The following is a 20,186-nucleotide window of genomic DNA, read 5'->3' as shown; positions in this document are numbered from 1 at the left end:
TCCTCTGAGGCCCAGATGCTGAGATCTAAATGATGCTTTGGCTTGTTTAGGGACATTTCTTCTGCATATTTACTTTTGCTCATGTCATTTATACTATCCTCTTCCCACCCCATTTTTTTGAGTGGGGGGGATGGGACTTGGGATTTCATCCATACAGCAAATTTCTGGTGTGGAAACTCCCTCCGACAGTTCATCATATACCACAATTTATTCAGCCACTATTTCCCAATTGAGGGACACACCCTCATTTTCCTTTTTTTTGGCCACCACGAAGAGTGCAGCTATGAATATTTCTGTGTTTCTTTTTCCTTATTATCTCTTTTCTTCCAACAGTACAGATGAACTTTAATCAGATCTGAAAATAGACAGTAGTAAGGACAAATCAGATCTAAAAGCTATTAGTAAATAGGTTGGATATTTATAAAAAAGAAAATACAGATGAATAACTTATCTATAATAATTTCTTATCTTGGGGCAGCCAGGTAGCTCAGTGAAAAGAGAATCAGGCCTGGAGACAGGACATTCCTGGGTTCAAATGTAACCTTAGACGAGTCATTTAACCCCAGGGGTCCAGTCCTTACCACTCTTCTGCCTTGGAACCCATCTTTAGTATTAAAGGACAGGAAATAAAGGTTTAAAGAAAAATAATTTATCATCTTTGTTGTCTGGGGCACAAGGAGGTTTACTGATGGGATCATACAAGGAATATAGGCTTGTAGAGATGAAAATTAATATTCAATAACTAAATATTATATTTTATAAAGTTTTATTAATAATAAACTAACATAAAAACTAGAGTGAAAAGATGCTAAACTAACTTCAGCCGTGCTTGTGAAGAAGAGAGAGCGAGGGAGGAGCTACAGAACTTCTAAAACAAAACCATGACCATGAAAATGTAGAGATGCAGGAGAGATTAAAGGGAATTTTGAGAAATACTAAGGGACTTCTGGGGAATGAAGTCCAAGGTTCCAAATCTCCATTTATATAGGTTAGATTTGGGAACCCCTTTGGTTCCTTAAGGTGTCCATGTGAAAACAATAACAAGTCCCCAAACCCCTCCAGTGTTGGTGTTTTCGTTTAAAGCATTAAAAAAACACTCTGGGATCATTAGGCGCCTTTAGCCGTTCTCCTCTGAAATTGTCCCAGTTTTGTAAACTCATTTCCAGTGAATGAGGTTCATCTTTAGTTTCTTGGTACTTAATAGATCCAAAATAAACATGTAAAATGTCAATCTTGGCCGGGTTCCACAGAGAAACAATGAGGTCCTATGGCCACTGAATTGGGCAACCTTAGCTACCCTCCGATGCTTATATTTCTATTTTGGGAACAAAAAATGAATGTATAAAATCTGTGCTGGGTGATTATTCTATAGAAGGCTGGGCGTGTGGATGCACACGCAGGTGCTTATTTTTTAGTAGGTTTTCAAAAACTCAGCCTCGAAAAGTGGGAAGTATGTTTAGTGAAGTGTTCAAAAAACATGTTTCCCCCCCCCTTAGGTTTTAAGTAGAATTACATAAAGCCATTTTATTCCTAATGGCATTTGAAATGAATTCATCTTCTAGACTTTTGTAGGCGTTTCTCTCATTTAGTGGGCTTTTATGGGTTCTTCAAAATAGAGTTTAATTTCTTAACTACAGAAATTCCATCCCCTTCCTACCATGGAATTTGTGAAGATTAAATAAGATAATGTATAAAGTGATTTTCAAACCATAAATCATTTCACAAGTGATAGATTATAATTATTAATTTTCATATTATATTTTATTATAATGATTAATTCTGTAATGACTATATAATTATCAATGATAAAATATATACTATATAAATAATATATAATAATGATAATATTTTATAATCATATCAGTCACCAACAATATAATAATAATATAATAATAAATTATACTAATTAACAATATTGTATATTATTTGTATTTTTTAATAACAACATGCTAGAATAAGAGTACTGATTCTACCTACTTAAGTCAGGACGCTAGGATGTGAGGCCTGATCTCTGAGAGTTACCTGCAGAGGAATTTGAGTAAGACATTGTAGGGTGATTGATTTAGATGATTTAGACATGATTTAGAATTAGAAAAATCTGAATTCAGATTTTGGGGCTTTTACTTCTGTGCCCTCAGAGGAGTAACTCAACCTCAGCTTCTTCCTTTTTCTTAAAAAGAGGGAGTTAGATTCTGGGGTCTTCTCTAGCTAAAATCCTAAGATCCTGTACTTTTCCTCTATGAAATAAAATATAAAAATAAATATAACATTTAATAATAATTTAAAATAAATATACTAAATAAGTATAAAATAAATATAAATAATAAATTTTATTTTATAGTAAAATAATAGTAAACTTTTATAGTAAAATAATAAATTATATATAATAAATAAAATATAAAATAGAATAAGTGTTTGTATTGCTTCCTTCTCTCCAGTGGATATTAGGAAGGTCCTTTGTACAATGTATGAATAGGAATTGCTATTGTTTTGAAAAATAGTTGATAGTAAATGAAGAGAAAAGTAGACTCTGAAGTTCTAACAAGTCTCTGTTGATTTTTTTCATGCATGTGACAATTTTTTTAATTTTAATTTTTTAAGAAACCCATAACTTCTGTCTTAGAATCATTACTTTGAATTGGTTCCAAAGCAGAAGAGTGGTAAGAGCCAGGCTGTGGTGGTTAAGTGACTTGCCCAGGGTCACACGACTGGGAAGTGTCTGAGGCCAGATTTGGATGTGGGTACTCTTTTCTCTAGACCTGGCTCTCAATCTACGGAGCCACCCGGCTGCCCCCTATTTGACAAATTTGTAAAGAAATGGGATGAATTTATTCAGTAAGGTCAGTCTTTCCATCGATTTTCTTTCCATGGAGACTGACAGTTATCTGACCTTGGAAAAGAAGCCACAAGACCCATAGGAATTATTGGTGGCATCCTTCCCTGTGTATTTTGTAGTGGAATATTTTATAGTCTATGAAATGGGCATTTTAAATTTTGTGAATAGACTCTCTTCTCCCCCCCACCCCCTTAAAAGCTATTTCCAATATTTTTTAACCTTAGCTAACTAAGCCTTCTAAGATTTTTGTTGCTGTTCAGTTGTTCTTCATTCGTCTTCAATTCTTGGTTTTCTTGGCAAAGACATTGAAGTGGTTTGCCATTTCCTTCTCTGGCTCATTTAACAGGTGAGGAAACTGCGTCCCAGAGAGATTATATGATTTAATTTCTCTTCGTGGACCCAGTAGAAATTTGTGGGAATTTCTGTTTGAGGACACAGTATGCCCTTGGTGGTGTTTATTGTCAAATTAATAATAATAACTCACACTTATATAGTGCTCAGTGTGCCGGGCACTGTGCTAAGCACTTTACAGTGATTACCTCTTGGAAAGAGGATGGCTGTTGTTATTCTCACTTTACAGAGGAAGAAACTGAGTTAAAAGAGAGATTAAGTGACTTGCCCAGAGTCACATAGCTAAGTCAGTGTCTTGAGTGCAGATTGGAATTCTCTCTAGGGCCAGCCCTAGAGCCATGCAGCTGCCTGGGTTTTTGTAAGGTGTTTGATCTTTGTTGCTTTTCAAGAAATGTTTCATTTCTTCTTCCTTTCTCTCTAGAGACCCCAGGCCGACAAATCAGCGCATCAACAAGCACGTCAACAATGATGTCAACCTTCGGATACAAAATCTAACCATCCTGATTAGGAGCATTAAAACCTACTACCAGGTAGGGACCCTTTCCTTCTCTCTCCTTCATGACTGTTTTGTGATGGGGCCCGCGGTTGCCAAAGCAACGGGATACAGGAAATAGAGAGGAAATGATGCTCGTTTACATGTGCCTTCTTAAATTCTGCGAACCTGAGCTTCTGTCTTCACAGGCTGGTGAAAAGCCTTTTAAGAATGATTTTATCGGTGCCAATTTCCCCTTAATCTTGAGGCTTCTTAATTAAAGTGTGGATATTGTCGGTAGGTTGGTTTTCTCTTCTGTGGCTTTTCAGTGTTTTGGTACTGGGTCCCCATATCCTGGGGTTGGGTAAAATGAGAATGGAAAGATGGTGCCTCAGTTCCCCCAAGTTTATCTCATGGCTGTGTGCTTTTCCCCTCTGTAAGATTAAAAATTAATATCCAATACTCCAAGTATTTTTATAAGATTTATTAATAATCACTTGAAGTAAAGGAATAAAAAGACAAAAGTAAAAGCCTGACTTAAAGCCAGCTTTCCCAGCCACACACTGGAGAAGAGAGAGAGAGTTACTCACAACTTTATCAATATAACATGAGACCACAATGTGGGGATGAAGGGAAAGGGATTCTGGGAAATGTAGTTGAAGGGTACAAAAATTCTATTTACACACACCTTCCCACCTCCCATTTTTTAGCTTCGTATCTTGGAATCTAGGGAAATCTTTGTACACATTTTAGAAATTCTCTGAGCCTCTGTGCTCACCCACAGCCTGTGACTGTGGTTCCATTGGTCACAACCTTGGCATAATGGTTTGTGAGTATTAAATTTTTTTTTAACCCTTAACTTCTGTGAATTGGCTCCAAGGAAGAAAGGTGGTAAGGGTGAGCAATGGGGGTCAAGTGACTTGCCCAGGGTCACACAGCTGGGAAGTGGCTGAGGCCGGATTTGAACCTAGGACCTCCCATCCCTAGGCCTGACTCAATCCACTGAGCTATCCAACTGCCCCCTGTGTGTATTAATTTTGTTTATATAGTGGCTCCTTGGTTCAAATGGAAGCTCCCTGAAGGCAAGGACTGTTATTTTTCTACCTAATAGCTACATAAGTGCCCGTTGATTCTCAATTTATATCCCTGGTTGGGTTATTTAATAATGTTTATTCTTTTGCACTGCAGTCATGTTTTAACTTGATAAAAGCAGATACTTGTAGTTAATTGATTCTAGAAGTCCTCTGCTGAGTACCAGAGGGCAAGAGTAGAAAAATGTTTGTGAATTTTGAGAAATGATACTTAAAAATTATTTAATTGTTTTTATTCAGTTCTTTCCTCTCTACATCATAGAAAGCATCATCCTGCAAAATATATATAGATTATGTCTTTCATATTTCCACTTCTCAGCCCATTTTCTGGAGGGGAACATTCACAAGTTATTCTTTGAATATGAAATCTGTAGCTGATGTAATTTTCTCTTGGTTCTACTCATTTCACTCTAAATATTTTGTCTAGTTCTTTCCAAGTCTAAAAAAAATAAATCTTGTTTCTTACATCACAGTAGAATTCCATCACAATCATATACCACAAGATTTTGTTGCTTTTGAAATAACCTTTTCAGGGATGAATTCAAAAACATTACGAAGGACTTTTATGGGTTTCCCTGTGTGTGTGTATTGGTTCTTTGAGCTCACTTCACTCAGTGATGGGTTAAAAAGGTTTTGGAGAAGGAGGTGGATCCACCAGGCTTTGGAGGAATTCAGCTGTCGGATGCCTTCTCTCTCCTAAACTTTTGGGTCCCTCATCCCTCTTTGCTTCATTCTGGGAGACCCTTTTCAGGAGATCCGACTAGCCTGATAACTTCAATTATGCTCATCTGTAAAAAATCCATTCTGCTCCCTAAATAAAAATTTTTTTCCCCTTTGGAAAGGCAGAGGAATGTCAAGATTGTAGGGTTAGAACTTGATCATGACAGAGCCTGAGCAAGGATGACAGTTTTAGTGTAAGCTGTTTGCTGGAACAGCCGTGGTGTGGAAATTCATTTCACTTCCAAATTTTTTGGCAGGGATTTTTTTGGCATGTCGTGTCTGGGTTTTATAAGGCATTCCAGTTATAGGATCATAGTTTTTAGAGGGGGCAGGATCCTCCCTAGTCATATAACCACCCCCTTCATTTTATGGATGAAAAATTAATATCTTATCCAGAGTCACTGAATCAGAATTGGAATTCAGTTCTTTCAGTTCCAGAGAAGCACTGTACATTATTTACAAATAATATTGGCAAAGTCCATAGCATGTGAGGGCTTGGCACATAGTAGGTGCTTAATGAATGTTTTTCCTTTCCCCTTCAGCCCTTTCACAACATGGCTCTGTAACAAAGCCTCCTCCCCCATTCTTTGGGTATTAGATGGGGAAATGTAAATTGAATTTTTAGGGTTATTAACAGAGCTGGTCAGAAAAATTATACAGAAATAGTGTGGATTTATGTCAGTGTGGAGGGAGCTTTCTAGTTGTATGCCGAAAGGGTTCTCTGATGGTATTAAACCCATTTTACAGAAATCCCCTGATGCTAATTCCCAGTGTGATTCTTAGCCTGCTATTGTGATGGTCCTTCTGGATTTGTATAGATAATTATGACTATGTCACTGGCCCAATAGATTCTTTTAAAATTTCCTACGTTGGTGCAGGGCAGAGAGCTGGGCTTATAGTCAGGAAGACCCGAGTTCTAATACAACCTGAGAAACTGACTAGCTGTGTGACCCTGTTTGCCTCAGTTTCCTCCTCTGTAAAATGAGCTGGAAAAGGATAGAACCAACTACTCTAGAGTCTTTGCCAAGAAGACCCCAAATAGGGTCACAGAGTTGGACACTACTGAAATGTCTGAATTATAATGACAACAATATAGATCCAAGGGGCAATAAATACTCTGTGCCTTGCATGAGTTATTTTCTTTGGTAGCTGAGTTCTTTTGGTAAAGCAAGGAGGGAAGATGAGGCAGGAGACCAGGTTTGAGTCCTGGCTTTGCCATTGACTGGCCCTGTGATCTGGGACTTTACCTCCCTCATCTCTAAAATGGAAATAATAATAATATACCTGCTTTCCCTGCCTCACAGAGTTCTTAGGAGGAAAAACACTCGGTAAAGCTTTGTGCCAACATTTTCTTCCTAAGGCTAGTTTTTTCTTTTTTTTTTTTTTCTTTTTGTGGTTATTGTTAAGTCTTGTGAGGCTCTTTGTGACCCCATTTGGGGTTTTCTTGGCAAAGACACTGGAGTGGGTTCACCATTTCCTTCTCCAGCTTGTTTGACAGTTGAGGAAACTGAGGCATACAGGGTTAAGTGACTTGCTCTGGGTCACACAGCTAGTAAGTGTCTGAGACCGGATTTGAACTTGGGAAGAGGAGTCTTCTCGACTCTGGACTTGGCACTTTATCCACTAAATCACTTAATTGCCCTAGGTCATGTCCCCTTTAGTATGGCCTTCATCCTGTGTTCAGGATAAATAAGTCGCTATTTAGCTAATTTAATTTAAATTTTTTTTTATTTTAAACCCTTAACTTCTGTGTATTGACTTATAGGTGGAAGAGTGGTAAGGGTAGGCAATTTCATAGGAATTTAATAGGAATGGGCGAATCTAACAAAATAGTAAGCAAATATTCAAGCAGAAACAAAATAAATTCATTTAGAAGTGTCATGAAAGTAATTCCTGTACTGTGTAATAAGGTTGGGTTAGATGATTTCTTTTTTTCTTTCTTTTTTTTTTTTTTTTTTAACATTTAAACCCTTACTTTCTATCTTGGAATGAATACTGCATATTGGTTCTAAGGCAGAAGAGTGATAAGGGTAGGCAATGGGGGTTAAATGACTTGCCCAGGGTCACATAGCTGGGAAGTGTCTGAGGCCAGATTTGAACCTAGGACCTCCTGTCTCTAGGCCTGGCTCTCAATCCACTGAGCTATCCAGCTGCCCTGAGATTAGATGATTTCTAAAGTCTCTTCTAACCCATTACCTTCCATCTTAGAATCAATCCTTTCTATCGGTTCTAAGACAGAAGAGTCCCAAGTGATGGGGGGTAAGTGTTTTGCCCCGAGTTGCACAGCGAGGAAGTGTCTGAGGCCACATTTGAATCCCATCTCCCAGTGGCCCCCAAATTTGTATATTTTTTGTCTGGTGACTCTTGTAAAGGGACTAAGCCAGAATATACATGGATAAGCTTTTTTGGGGAAAAATACTCATTGACTTATCTCTTTTAAAGGAACCATTCATGTAGTGAAAATTTAGAAAGAGAGAATGAAGGGAAACACACACCATGACCTCATAGTGATCTCTTGCAGGTGTTAGGTTCCAAGTAAGCGAGAGCCTCTCCCAATACCACCAATCCCCAGGCTTGACTTTGGGGACTCCCGTGATTTCCTTCCTCTTCCTATGTGGTCCATTCTGCAGCGGCTCGTCCTAAAGGGCCATCTCCCTTTTCTCTTCCTTTCCCAAACACCCCATGGATGAATGGACCACTTCCTCAAGCACACGCCATCGCTGCTACCACCACGGGCATGGAGAATCAGCTCTTCTGGTTTTGTTTTTAGAGTGACCTTCCTGATCCCTGGGCTGCCCACTTCTTCCTCTCCTCTCTCTGCTCCAAAGAACAATGGGGCCATGAAAAATGGGAAAGGCCAGAGGCTATCCTTGGAAGAGCCCAGGCTTGTTTGTTTTCTCAGGAAGCTCTCCTCTGACCTCAGGGAGAACCTGCCAAAGAAGATGCTAAATTTTGATGGGCTTGTCATGCCCAGGCTGGGATGATGGAGAGGGCGAAAGTCTCTAAGGATTTGAGCTAATTCCAGAGCAAGAGGTCACTTTTGGTCACCAGCCCTGCCTTAGAATCCCTCTGATATTAGGATGCATTAATGACTGAATGGAGAAGGGGAATGAGCATTTATTTTTTTAAACTTATTTTTATTTGGATTTTTTATTTTTTTATAACAAATTTCCTCAGAAGTTTTCCAAAGTGATAGGATCCATATCATCTCTCTCCCTTTTTTCCTTCTTGCTCCCTGAGCTGACAAGCAATTCAATCTGGATTTTATACATGTATTACTACATAAAACATATTTCCTTATTATTCATTTGTGTATGAATCTTATAGAACCAAAAATCCCCAAACATATACCTGAATAAACAAGTGATAAAACATGTGTTTTCATCTGCATTCCTATTCCAATAGCATTTTCTCTGGAGGTAGGTAGCAAGGAATAAGCATTTAATTAATTAATTTTAGTAATATTTTTATTGTTAGATATTATGGTAATATATTAATAATAAATAAAATGTAATTATATTAATAATAAATAAAACAAATATAAGTATAATATATTTATTATATGTCATAATATATTTAAATACATATAAACATGTATAAGTATATAAAATATATTTAAATATACATAAAGATATATTTATAATAGGCAGCTAGATGGCACAGTGGATAGAGCACTGGGCCTGGAGTTGGAAAGACCTGAATTCAAATCAGGCTGTGTGACCGGGGGCAAATCACTTAATTGCATGCCTCAGTTTCCTCCTCTGTAATATGAACCATAGAAGGAAATGGCAAACCATTCTAGTATCATTGCCCAGAAGACCCCAGATGGGGGTCATGAAAAGTCAGACATGACTAAAAAAAAGTCCTAACAACAGAATTTTGAATAGGTTGCCTTAAAAATGTAGTGAGCTTCTCCAACCTTGGGAGGATTCCAAGGCAACAAGGTTGCTGAAGGGATTCCTGTTCAGGAGTGGGTGATGCTTGGTGTCCCCTCTGACCCGGTCTAGCTTGCAGCTTGAGTAAGAGGTCTTGAGGATGGGGGCGGAAAATAAACTAAAAGTAAAATTGGGAGAAACAGCAGAAATAATTATATAATTGTGATTTGAAAGATGATTTAAACAAAATTTCACACATATTGGAAGTGTATTATTGGGAAGGGGAGAGGCTATCTAAATAAACTTCTGCTTACGCTAGTTAATTTTGGGGGTTGAATTTGTATTCTGGATGCCTTGTTTGAGTTGAGATGCCTGGGCCTAGCGACTCTGAAATTGGAGAATTTGGAGAACTAACTGGGAGCCTCTGAAGAGGTTCACGCCATCTCCCTGTAGGGAAAAGTGGGCATGGCAGGAAGTTTGTCTTCTGTTCTCTCCCGCTGCTGGATGGCTCTACTTCCGTGTGCTCTGATTTAGTCTTGTCTTCAGGTACGTATCTTTCCCAGCCGGCCCTTCGTGTGATGGAAAGCTTCTTTAGTAAATGAATGTTTAAATATTCCTCCCTGTTCTACATCCCAAGTTCTGACTCTCTGTTCTGTTCCGCAGAGCTTCCAAAGGCCAGGGACTTCTTAGTACCTCGAGGATCAATTTAAAAACCCTGTTTGGCGGGTCTGAAACTTAACTTTCTGGACCAAACTGTCCTCCTCTCTGTTCCTCGTAGAGGACGTTCCAGCTCTCATTCTGCTGCTTAGACTGGCTGTCCCTTATGTCGGGCTACTCTCCCTCTTCACATCTGCCTCAGCCTTTAAGATGCAGCTTGGCAAAGTTTTAGAGGGTTAGAAATTGTTTTTGCACGTCACTGGGGGGAAAATAAAATATTAAAAAAAAGAAAGGAAAATGTTGACCAGGAAGAGTTCTAGGATAAAAGTGAGAGGATATTTCCTCTTGGAAAAGGAATGGAAGCCATTCTGGACACAGGATCTAAACAAACAAACAAAAAAAGCATTTGTGGATTAAAAAAAACCAAAAACATTACTTTCTGTCTTAGAATCATTACTATGTATTGGTTCCAAGGCAAAAGAACTTAGGTATATCTTTAAATATATAATACATTTAATATTAAAATTTTAATTAACTAAAATTGATTAATTAAAACAATCAATTACATTAATTAAAATTAATTGATTAAAATTTTAATTTATATATTTGTGTATTACATAGTATTACATAGTAATGCACAAATATAGGAATCAAACTTTTAATTAATATTATTTATTACATAGTAATACACAAATATATTAATTAAAATACTAATAACACATAACTATAATAATTAATATTTAATAATATACATATATGTACATATATAGTATGTTTTGTTGTTCGGTCAAATTTAGTCATGTTTAACTCTTCATGACCCCATTTTGGGACTTCAGAAATAGTGGAATATAGTGGAATAGTTTGCCATTTCTTTTTCTAGTTCATTGAGGAAACTGAAGCTGGCAGTTAAATGACTTGCCCAGAGTCACACTGCTGTTTAGTATCTGAGGCCAAAGTTTAATTCAGGTCTTCTTGACCCCAGGCTTGGCTCTCTATCCACTACGCCACGTAGGTGCCCGATTTTACTACATAGCTGGCATCTTTTCTGTGAGAATGTAAGCTTTTTGCAAGTAGCACTTGTTTCGTTCTTTGTACACGTTTCCTCGTGCCTAGTGCAGTCTGGCACAGAGCAGACATTTAATGCATACTTGCCAATTGATTGATTGTTTTGTTCCGTGTTGGCCTGGTCGTATGGAAAATAATTCCCAACTTTTCCTATTTTTGTTCAAAATATAGGCCACATCATCCCTCATTCCCCCCTCAGCCTGTTTTGAGTTAAGCTTAGATAGAATCAATACCTGTGTGTTTTCTTTCCAAAAAGCTTATTTTAGGGACGTGACCTCTATTATGGCTTATATTTAAACCAATATAGCAAAATGTGTGTATGAGATAACTTCTGGAGGGAACGTCTCTGGAAAAATGAATTATTTTTTGTTTTTGCACAACTGAAAAGCAAGTTTGTGGGATGCTGTTTTCCGTTGTTGTTAGCTTTTCACCCAGCCCTTAGAATCCTTTTCTAAGTGGCACCGAGCTAGCAGTCCATCCATATGTGAAATTTCATTTTGGCAAACAGTTTTTAAGGGCATGCAGGGTTCCGTGCTGAACAATGGAAACACAGAGACAGTGATGAAGAGGTTTCTCTTCCACGGGGCTCAGATGTTTAGGTGCGGGAAATAAAACCGATACACGTATATAGGTTGAGTAAATACAATATAATAAATATAACAAAATAATGTAATACAATAATGACTTTCATTTCTAGAATGGCACCTACTATGTGCCCAGCACTGTGTGCTTTACATTTATTATCTCATTATCTCATTTTGACTCTCAATAACAACCCTAGGAGGTGAGTGCTATTATCATCTTCATTTTACATTTGAGGAAACGGAGGCAAACAGGTTAAATGATTTGCCCAGGGACGCCCAGTTAATAAAGTGTCTGAGGCTGACTCCAGCTCTATCTGCTGTGCCACCTCGTTGCCTCTGTGTAATCTGATTTAAAGAGGGAGGAAGCACTAATCACTGGGGCAATCAGGAAGGAACTTAACAGAGGAGATGGCGTTGGCAAATTGAGTTGATTTTGGAGGGAAGATAAGAAACTAATAGGAGAAGAAAAGGAGAGAATGCAATTACAAAGATGTAGGACATGGAGTGTTGAGTTTGGAGAATAGCTTAGATTCCATTGAGGCAAGGGGGAGCCACTTTCAGTATCTGAGTCAGGGAAGTGGCACACAGATGGACTTGTTTGTTAGAATTATTTTGGTACCTCCAGAGAAAGAACTGTTGGAGCTCTTTCCCATCCGTGTATTTATGGTTTTATTTTGGGGTTTGGGTTATGTATGACCCATATGGAAGTGCACTTTGCATGACAGTAAAAATAAAAATAATAAAAAAAGAATTATTTTGGTAGCCATGAGTAGGATATATTAGATATATTAGAAAGAGGAGGAAGGAACCCCTTATACCAATTTAAGAGATTATTGAAGTAGAGCAGGCAAGAGGTGGTAAAGGTCTATAAGTAGGGTGGTGGCCGTGTGAATGGAAGGAAGACACACATAGCTATCAGAATTGTGGCAGAGAAGGAATTGATAAGACTGGACAACTGATTGTTTATGGTGAATGAGAGGGTGAAGAGAGGAGGATGACTCTGAAGTTAAAAATCTGGGAAACTGGATTGTGGTGTTCACAACAGAAATGAAGATGTTTGGAAGAGTTGGTTCTTTGGGGAAGAGAATTGAGTCCTTTTTTGGACACGCTGAGTTTGAAATACCAATTATATGTCCAAGGGAAGCCATTCAAGAGAGAGGTTAGGGCTGGATATCTATCTGTTGGTCTATCTGTTCCTTTCAAAAAAGATAGTAGGAGAATGAGGAGAGATAGCGGTGTTAACAGAAATCCAAAGTGGAGGAAACATCTAAGAGGAGGGATGGGATAGAGTCAGGACTATCAAAAAACAATATGAAAGTCAAGGATGTGGAAGCCTAAGAAATGGCCTTCGGGTTAGAATTTAAGGGGTCTTTTGTTAACTTTGGAGAGAGCAATTTCAGTAAAGTGGTTTGGGTTGAAAGTTAGATTTTTGAGGCTTCAGGAAGCAGAGGCATCAAGTGGGAGGACTGACACTTTGTCTTGTGTTTTCTGTCTTGGCCTCCCTAGATGAATGGTGAAATCCAGGAGATCTAGCTCTGGTTGTTAGCTTGTTTTTTACCTTAAAAACAAATAGTTTCCTCACTTCATCCTCAATTTCCTCATTTATAAAGTGAAAGGAATAGATGACATGCTCTTCAAGGCCCTTCCTCTCTGGATTCTCTGATCATCCAAGAAAATCTAGACCTTCAAAATCCATCTTGAAAATCAGCTAATAGCTTCTTAAGAACTACTTATTCTCTTTGTCTCTCTAGTAATTAATCCGGATCTCCCTTTCTGGCCTGGTGAAATTTTGCTCTATGCCAACATCTGAAGTGGCTCCCCAAATATTCATCTACCCAGGAAGTACTAGAATAAGTTTAATCAGTACCACTCCTTATCTCTCTGGTCTTATTAACTATGCCAATTGTAGCAAGGCCTTGATAAGCATGTTGCGTTGACTCAGAATTTTTATTGATGCTTTTAAAAAATATCACTATCATTTCTCAATATAACCTCACTCTCAACAGACTTCTCCTTGAAAGAAAACATTCTTCTGAAAGCAACTGATTCAACAACTACTTTCTCAAAGAAGTATTCATTAGATTAATTTCATTGGATAGGTTCCAGCCTTTATTCTTTAGGACTGAGGTTGGTCATTGTAATTCATTGCCGTAGAAGTATCTTTTATATTACTTTCATTTACATTATTATAGTAATTGAATCTGTTATTCTTGTCATTTTGCTTTACAACAGTTCTTACAATTTTTCCTGTCTATGTGTACCATAATTTCTTTAGCCATTCCTTGATGCTAGATTAAAAAACAAAAAAACAAAAACCTTTACCTTCTGTCTTGGAGTCAATATTGTGTATTGGCTCTAAGACAGAAGAGTGGTAAGGGTAGGCAATGGGGGTCAAGTGACTTGCCCAGGGCCATGCAGCTAGGAATCATTTGAGGCCAGATTTGAGCCCAGGACTTCTCATCTCTGGTCTTGGCTCTTAATCCACTGAGCAACACAGCTGCCCCCAATTTTTTTTTTTTTTTTTAAGTAGCTAGATGGTTCAGTGGATAGAGTAGTGAGCATGGATTCAGGAAGACTTGAATTCAAATATGACCACTTGACACTAGGTATATAACACTGGGTAGGTCACCTAACCTTTGCCTCAGTTTTAACATCTGTAAAATGGAGATAATAATAGCACCTACCTCCCAAGGTTTGTTGCAGGGATCAGATAAGATAATAATTGTAAAGCACTAATCACAATGCCTGTGCAGTCCCTGCTCAGATACTAGCTTTAAGACCCTTGGGCAAGTCTATTAACTTTTATGCCTCAGTTTCCTCATCTATAAAATCAGGATAATAATAGCACCTTCTACCCAGAGTTGTTTTGAGGATCAAATGAATAATAATTATAAAGCTCTTATAGTGCTTGTACAGCTCCTGTTTTCAATGAGCTCATCATCTAATGACATGCAGACAACTAGGACAAGATAGATACAGAATAAATTGGAGATAATCTCAGACATTAAGAGAGATCTGAAAAAGCTTAATGTGAAAGAAGAGATTTTAGTTAAGACTTGAAGGAAGCCAGGAGGCAGAGGATTCTAGACATGGGATAGCTAGTCTGGCATCTTTACCCCATTTTACAGAAAAGGAAACTAAGGCTTAGAAGCCTTTAATGACTTGGCTAAGGTCACAGAATTGGGCTGGGATAATGAACTCAAGAGTAAAGTCTTCCTAACTCCTGGCTGCTTGCTGCCCAACATACGCTATTAAATCCAAGAATAAGAGATGGGAACAATTTTATTTTAAAGCAATGTTCCTTTGGTTGGGCATGGTGGTACCAGTTATAATGGGAAAGGCTGAGTTTGGTGGATTGTGGATTGCGTGAGTTTGGGGGTTCTGAGCTACAGCAGGGTTAATGATGTCAGGTGTCTGCACCAAGGTGGGAACCATAAAGTTTACCCCCAGGAAGCAGGGGCCACCAGCCTATGTAAAGAGGAGTGAACCAACCCAGGTCTTATCTGCCTTCTAGATTGTTCAGCCAGGTTAATTAATAAACAGATAGATGGACAGATAGAGTAGTTCTTTTTATTAAAAAAAAGGACCTATTGTTCATATTTAGAATCCCAGAAATGGACTTAAGAAGATGGGCAATAACTTTTAAAATGTGAAGATTTGACTACTTCTAAAGTGCATCCCTCCTTTTTAAAGGGACCATTATATTAAATGGTCATTTCTCCTGAAAGGTTGAAGACATTTTATGTTTCTCTTGAATTGCCCAAGTCTCTAAAGCAATTTTTTTTTCTTTTGCCTTGGAGAATTTCCTCCTCTGAAACAGAGAAGTCATCTGATATCTTTATGGAATGTCTCCAGCAAAATTACCCTAACTGCCAGTTGTTATTTGGGTCAGAATTCACGGCAGCATTGATTTTAAGCTTATCCTATAAAGTCCTACCCCCTCGCTCCAAATCCTGAAACTATAAAAAGTAATTCATCAGAAACTGATCCTTCTATCTCCTATCAGTTCTGGGAGCAGTTTGTTAATGTTCAAACAAACAGGAAGGTGGTCAAGGCTGCTTTCTGAGAGCTTATTTTCCGGTTAAAGTTCAGCCGAAAACTTTCAAGGCTGCTTTGGAAAGTGATAGTACTGGGGTGTAGATCTAAAAGAGGGATTGACCCGTGTGTGTTTTCTTTGTTCCTAGCCCTTCCCTAGCAGGTATTTATTTCTTCTCCCTTCCCCTCCTTTGTATTCTTTCTTAGTATTTCCCCCTCTCATTTTCTTTTGTGCCATTACTCTGACGAGACTCCTAATTTTTTCTCTTCTTTAGGACAGACACCAAAATCTCTTCCAATCATGTTTACCTCTCCTCAGCGGTATCATGGGTCCCCCCCTTTTTTTTAGTCTGGTGAGGTCTATAATCCCCCTCTCGAAAATTATGTTTTTATTTTTTATTTTTTCATAACCCTCACCTTCTGTCTTAGAATCAATACTGTGTAACATGACAAAACCAGTGGAAATGTGTGTTGGCCATGGGTGGGGGGAATGCGGAGGGTGAAGGGGAAAGTGGGAGCATGAATCATGTAACCATGTTAAAAATGAATATTAATAAATGTTTAAAATTTAAAAAAAACTAAAGAAAAATATACAAAAAAAAAGAATTAATACTGTGTATTGGTTCCAAGGCAGAGGAGTGTTAAGGGCTAGGCAATGGGGATTAAGTGACATGCATAGAGTCATACAGCTAGGAAGTGTCTGAGACTAAATTTGAACCCAGGACCTCCCATCTCTAAGCCTGACTCTCAATCCACTGAGCCACCCAGCTGCCCCCAAAATAATATTTTTTAATGTATAAAGTAAAATACGTAGCATTACAAAGGAAACTGATTCTATTGAAATAGTCACAAAGTTTTTTTTTTAAATTTCACAGACTCTCTTCTGCTCTTGAAATCTTATCAATAGACTAATAAACCTCAGGTTAAGATCCTCTGCCCTCTAGGGTTCCCTGTGATGGTTTGCTGTTATTTTAGCACTAAATAAAGGGATGATAGATTTTATTAAATACTTACTCTGTGTCTGGCACTGTGCCAAGCACTGTGGGTACAATTATAAGTAAGACAACCCTTGCCCTCAAGGAGCTTACCTTCATTTTGGAGGAAGACCACCCCTAGAGGGGGGCTGGAAAGTGGAATGGGAAGGAGGATACCCCGGGAGAGGATCATGGAAAGAAAACCTTGTTCTCTATTAGATTTTGTGTTGAGGAGGAGGAGATGGAGGATTTTTTTCCAAGGGAGAAGGATAAAAAGCCATTCTGGGTTCCTGGATTGGCTGTGACTTTGCCAGTCCTAAAGAGGCCCCAGTGGGGTCACCAGGGCTGCCGCCTGGCAGCTGTTCCTTCCATAAGCCAGCTGTGAGCTGAGCTTCTGGGGTAGAGGCTGAAGGGGGGGGGCCCTCCCTTGCAGGAGATGTTAGACAGTGAGTGTGAAGTCTGACTTCGGCCCCAGTCAGCAGCAGGGAGGGAGAGTCCTGGAGGTCAGGATGAATCGAGCTCTCCAGGGGGAGGAAAACATCTCTCTGGGGCTAACTGTTTTAAGAGGGAACAACAGCCGCATTATGGGTCTCTGGTCTCCAATTACACGCTATCAAAGACATTAAACTTCACTTTTACTCACTTGAGAAAAACAGTGGAGAGAGATGCTAAAACTGAAATCTCACCCTGACTCTTCCTTCCCTCCTTTAAAAAGAAAAAGAAAATTCCTGGAGATGAGTGGTGTAAAGGCAAACTTGGGGTTCCCCCAAACCCAGCTGACAATGGGGTGGTGGAAAAGCAAAAGAAATGGGAGGTTGGTTTGGGAACCAACAAATGAAGGCAGCTGCCACTTGGGGCTTTGGCTTTGTGGCTTTTAAGGGGGAGTACGTTTTGTTTTTGAAAGAATGGGGATTGCCAATCTTCTTGGAGGAAGCTAGGTTTTTGCCAGCTCTCTACGTTTTCTTGGCCCAATTCTCCTATCTGTGGTTCTTCAACTTGTGGAAAATGGTCTTCTATTTTTAAGGATGTTGGAATTAGGTTTCTTTCCCTTTTCTCCCCCTCCTTTCTATTTTTAAAGAAAGAAGGTCATCGAGATGCATTGAAAAGCAAATGATACTCTCCAAGGACTAAGTTTGGGTCTTAGCCAATGACTTTTGTAAAACCTGCAGTTTGGGACTGTTTCAGCAGTCTTTTTGGCTGGCTCCAGCCATGAGCTAACATGCCACTTTTCAATAACTAGGATTACTAAGCTGCTAAAACGACTTAGCAATTGGGTGGTGCTAATTTTTATCCCTTTGTATTTGATTTGGGGAAGTCACACTATATTGACGAGTGGCTAACATTAGCTCACAGAATTCAAAACTTGGCAAGGTCTTAAAGATTGTTTAAGTCCGATTCCCAGAACAAGATTCCATGAATTTAAAGCTTGGACTTTGTGCTAAAAGCTTTGGAGCCTTGGGACTCTTTGGTTCAGGACCCCTTTGATGATTCCTTTCCTGTATGGGTCTTCCAACGTAATTAAACTGCACCCCCCCCCCCGTGAGACCCAGAAAAGAGAAACACAGATTGCATCACTCACCCCAGAAACCTGCATTGTCTGGGCTGGAAGATGGTAGTGGTTACAGGACATGGGTAGTACCCTGGAAGTGATTTGGGCAGAGGACCAGAAGCAACTGAAAAGGAAGAGGGCTACACATGCTACTTTATGCCAAGATGACTGCAGAAAGATTTTATATGAACTGATGCAGAGTGAAGTGAGCAGAACCAGAGAACATTGTACACAGTAACAGCAATATTGCATGCTGATCAACTCTGAATGATTTAGCTATTATCAGCAAATGCAAGGATCCAAGACAACTCCAAAGGACTCCAAATCCAGAGAAAGAATAGATGGAATCTGAATGCAGATCAAAGCATATAATTTTTCACTCATTTTCTTCATTTTTTAAAAATGTGTATTTTCTTCCACCACATGAGGAATACGGACATGTTTTGCATGGTGGCACGTGTATAACCTATATCAAATTGCTTTGCCGGGAGGTCTCTGGGAGGGAGAGAGAATCTGACACTCAAACTGAAAACAAATGCTAGCCATTCTTTTTACTTGTAATTGGGAAAAAATATTGCTGGAGTTAAAAAAAAAATAAACTCACCTTTACATAGTGTGTTAGGGTTTATAAAATCTTTTCCCCACACCAACCACTCAGAACTGTGCTCAGTACAAGAGTGGTTCTCCCTGTTTTACAGTTAAGAAAACCCAAGGCTCAGAGATGAAATAATTTGCTCTGAGGGCAATGTTGGCCTACTGTGTGCCAGGCATTATACTGAATATATTTTTTAGTACATATGATCTTCCCAGCAACTCTGGGGTGGATGTTATTCCCATTTTAGGGTTTAGGAAACTGAGGCTGACGGAGGTTGTCTTGCTGGAGGTCACACAAGTAAATAAGTGTCTGAATTTAGATACTAATAATCATAATAATAGCTAACATTTATTTAGTGCTTCATATGTGCCAGGCACAGTGCTAAATATTTTAGTTATCTTATTTGATCCTCATAGCAGTCCTCAAATTATTATCTAATACTATTCTTATATAATATTTTATATACACATATATTATGTATACATATATACATATATAATATACATATAATATTATCTAATACCATATATATAATACTATTATTATCCTCATTTTACAGATGAGGAAACTGAGGCACATGGAAGTTAGATGACTTGTCAGAGGTCACAAAGTATTTGAGTACAAATTCAAATTTAAGTCTTCCCCACTCCAGGCGCCAGTTGCTATCCACTGTACCACCAGCTTCCCATAGCATGAAAGCTAATAAATTTCAGAGTCAGAATACGAACCTCTTCATGTAAAGTCGTGGACCGCACCTTCCATCAGATTGAAAAGAGTCCCTGGGGGCAAAAACCTTTCATAGAGAATCTGCCTCACTGATTTTAGCTGCTTCTTCTTCCCCATATTTTTATTTTTGGTTAAACAAACCTCACCATGCCCTGAATTGCCTTCCCTAAGTGTGATGTATGTTTTCTTGGAATTGGAGGAGTGATTTTTCATTCCTGCTCTTGAAGAATTGTTCTGTTTGTCATCCAATATCTTGAAAGCCAGGATCCTCCATCAGGACAAGTCGCATCATCAGCACTTTTATAGGCTAAAAAGCCCTTAGTTCACTTCAATGGTTAGTTATTTCTTCAGTCCAGTTTCCTTCACTTCCTTTGGGCTTGGAGAATGGACAGCGATGGGTTACCAGAAGGGTTGATCACTAGTGAGGTTGCCACATTTGTTGAAATCCTGTTTGCTCTTTAAAAGCCAATTGCAGCATTTCTCTCTGTGAAACCTTCTCTAAAACTAGGAATGATATTTTCTCTAAAACTATGTTCATACATTGAAAACATACATCCTACCCTATATTCCTTCCTTCCTTCCTTCCTTCCTTCCTTCCTTCCTTCCTTCCTTCCTTCCTTCCTTCCTTCCTTCCTTCCTTCCTTCCTTCCTTCCTT

General features: G+C 38.7%; 1 protein-coding gene across 1 annotated transcript in view; it reads left to right on the top strand.

The window, feature by feature from the left end:
* The window catches only part of CCDC88C (coiled-coil domain containing 88C), a 249,078-nt gene that overhangs the window by 11,449 nt on the left and 217,443 nt on the right, over positions 1-20,186 (top strand). The window contains exon 3 of the mRNA XM_044659995.1: positions 3,609-3,717. Coding sequence (XP_044515930.1) covers positions 3,609-3,717 — 109 coding nt within the window. The remainder of the gene's footprint in view (positions 1-3,608; positions 3,718-20,186) is intronic.

The sequence above is a fragment of the Gracilinanus agilis genome, chromosome 2 (assembly GCF_016433145.1).
Source record: "Gracilinanus agilis isolate LMUSP501 chromosome 2, AgileGrace, whole genome shotgun sequence".
In the NCBI taxonomy this organism is placed as follows: domain Eukaryota; kingdom Metazoa; phylum Chordata; class Mammalia; order Didelphimorphia; family Didelphidae; genus Gracilinanus; species Gracilinanus agilis.
Note: the sequence above shows the minus strand (reverse complement) of the source record. Positions and strands in the feature narration are given on the sequence as shown.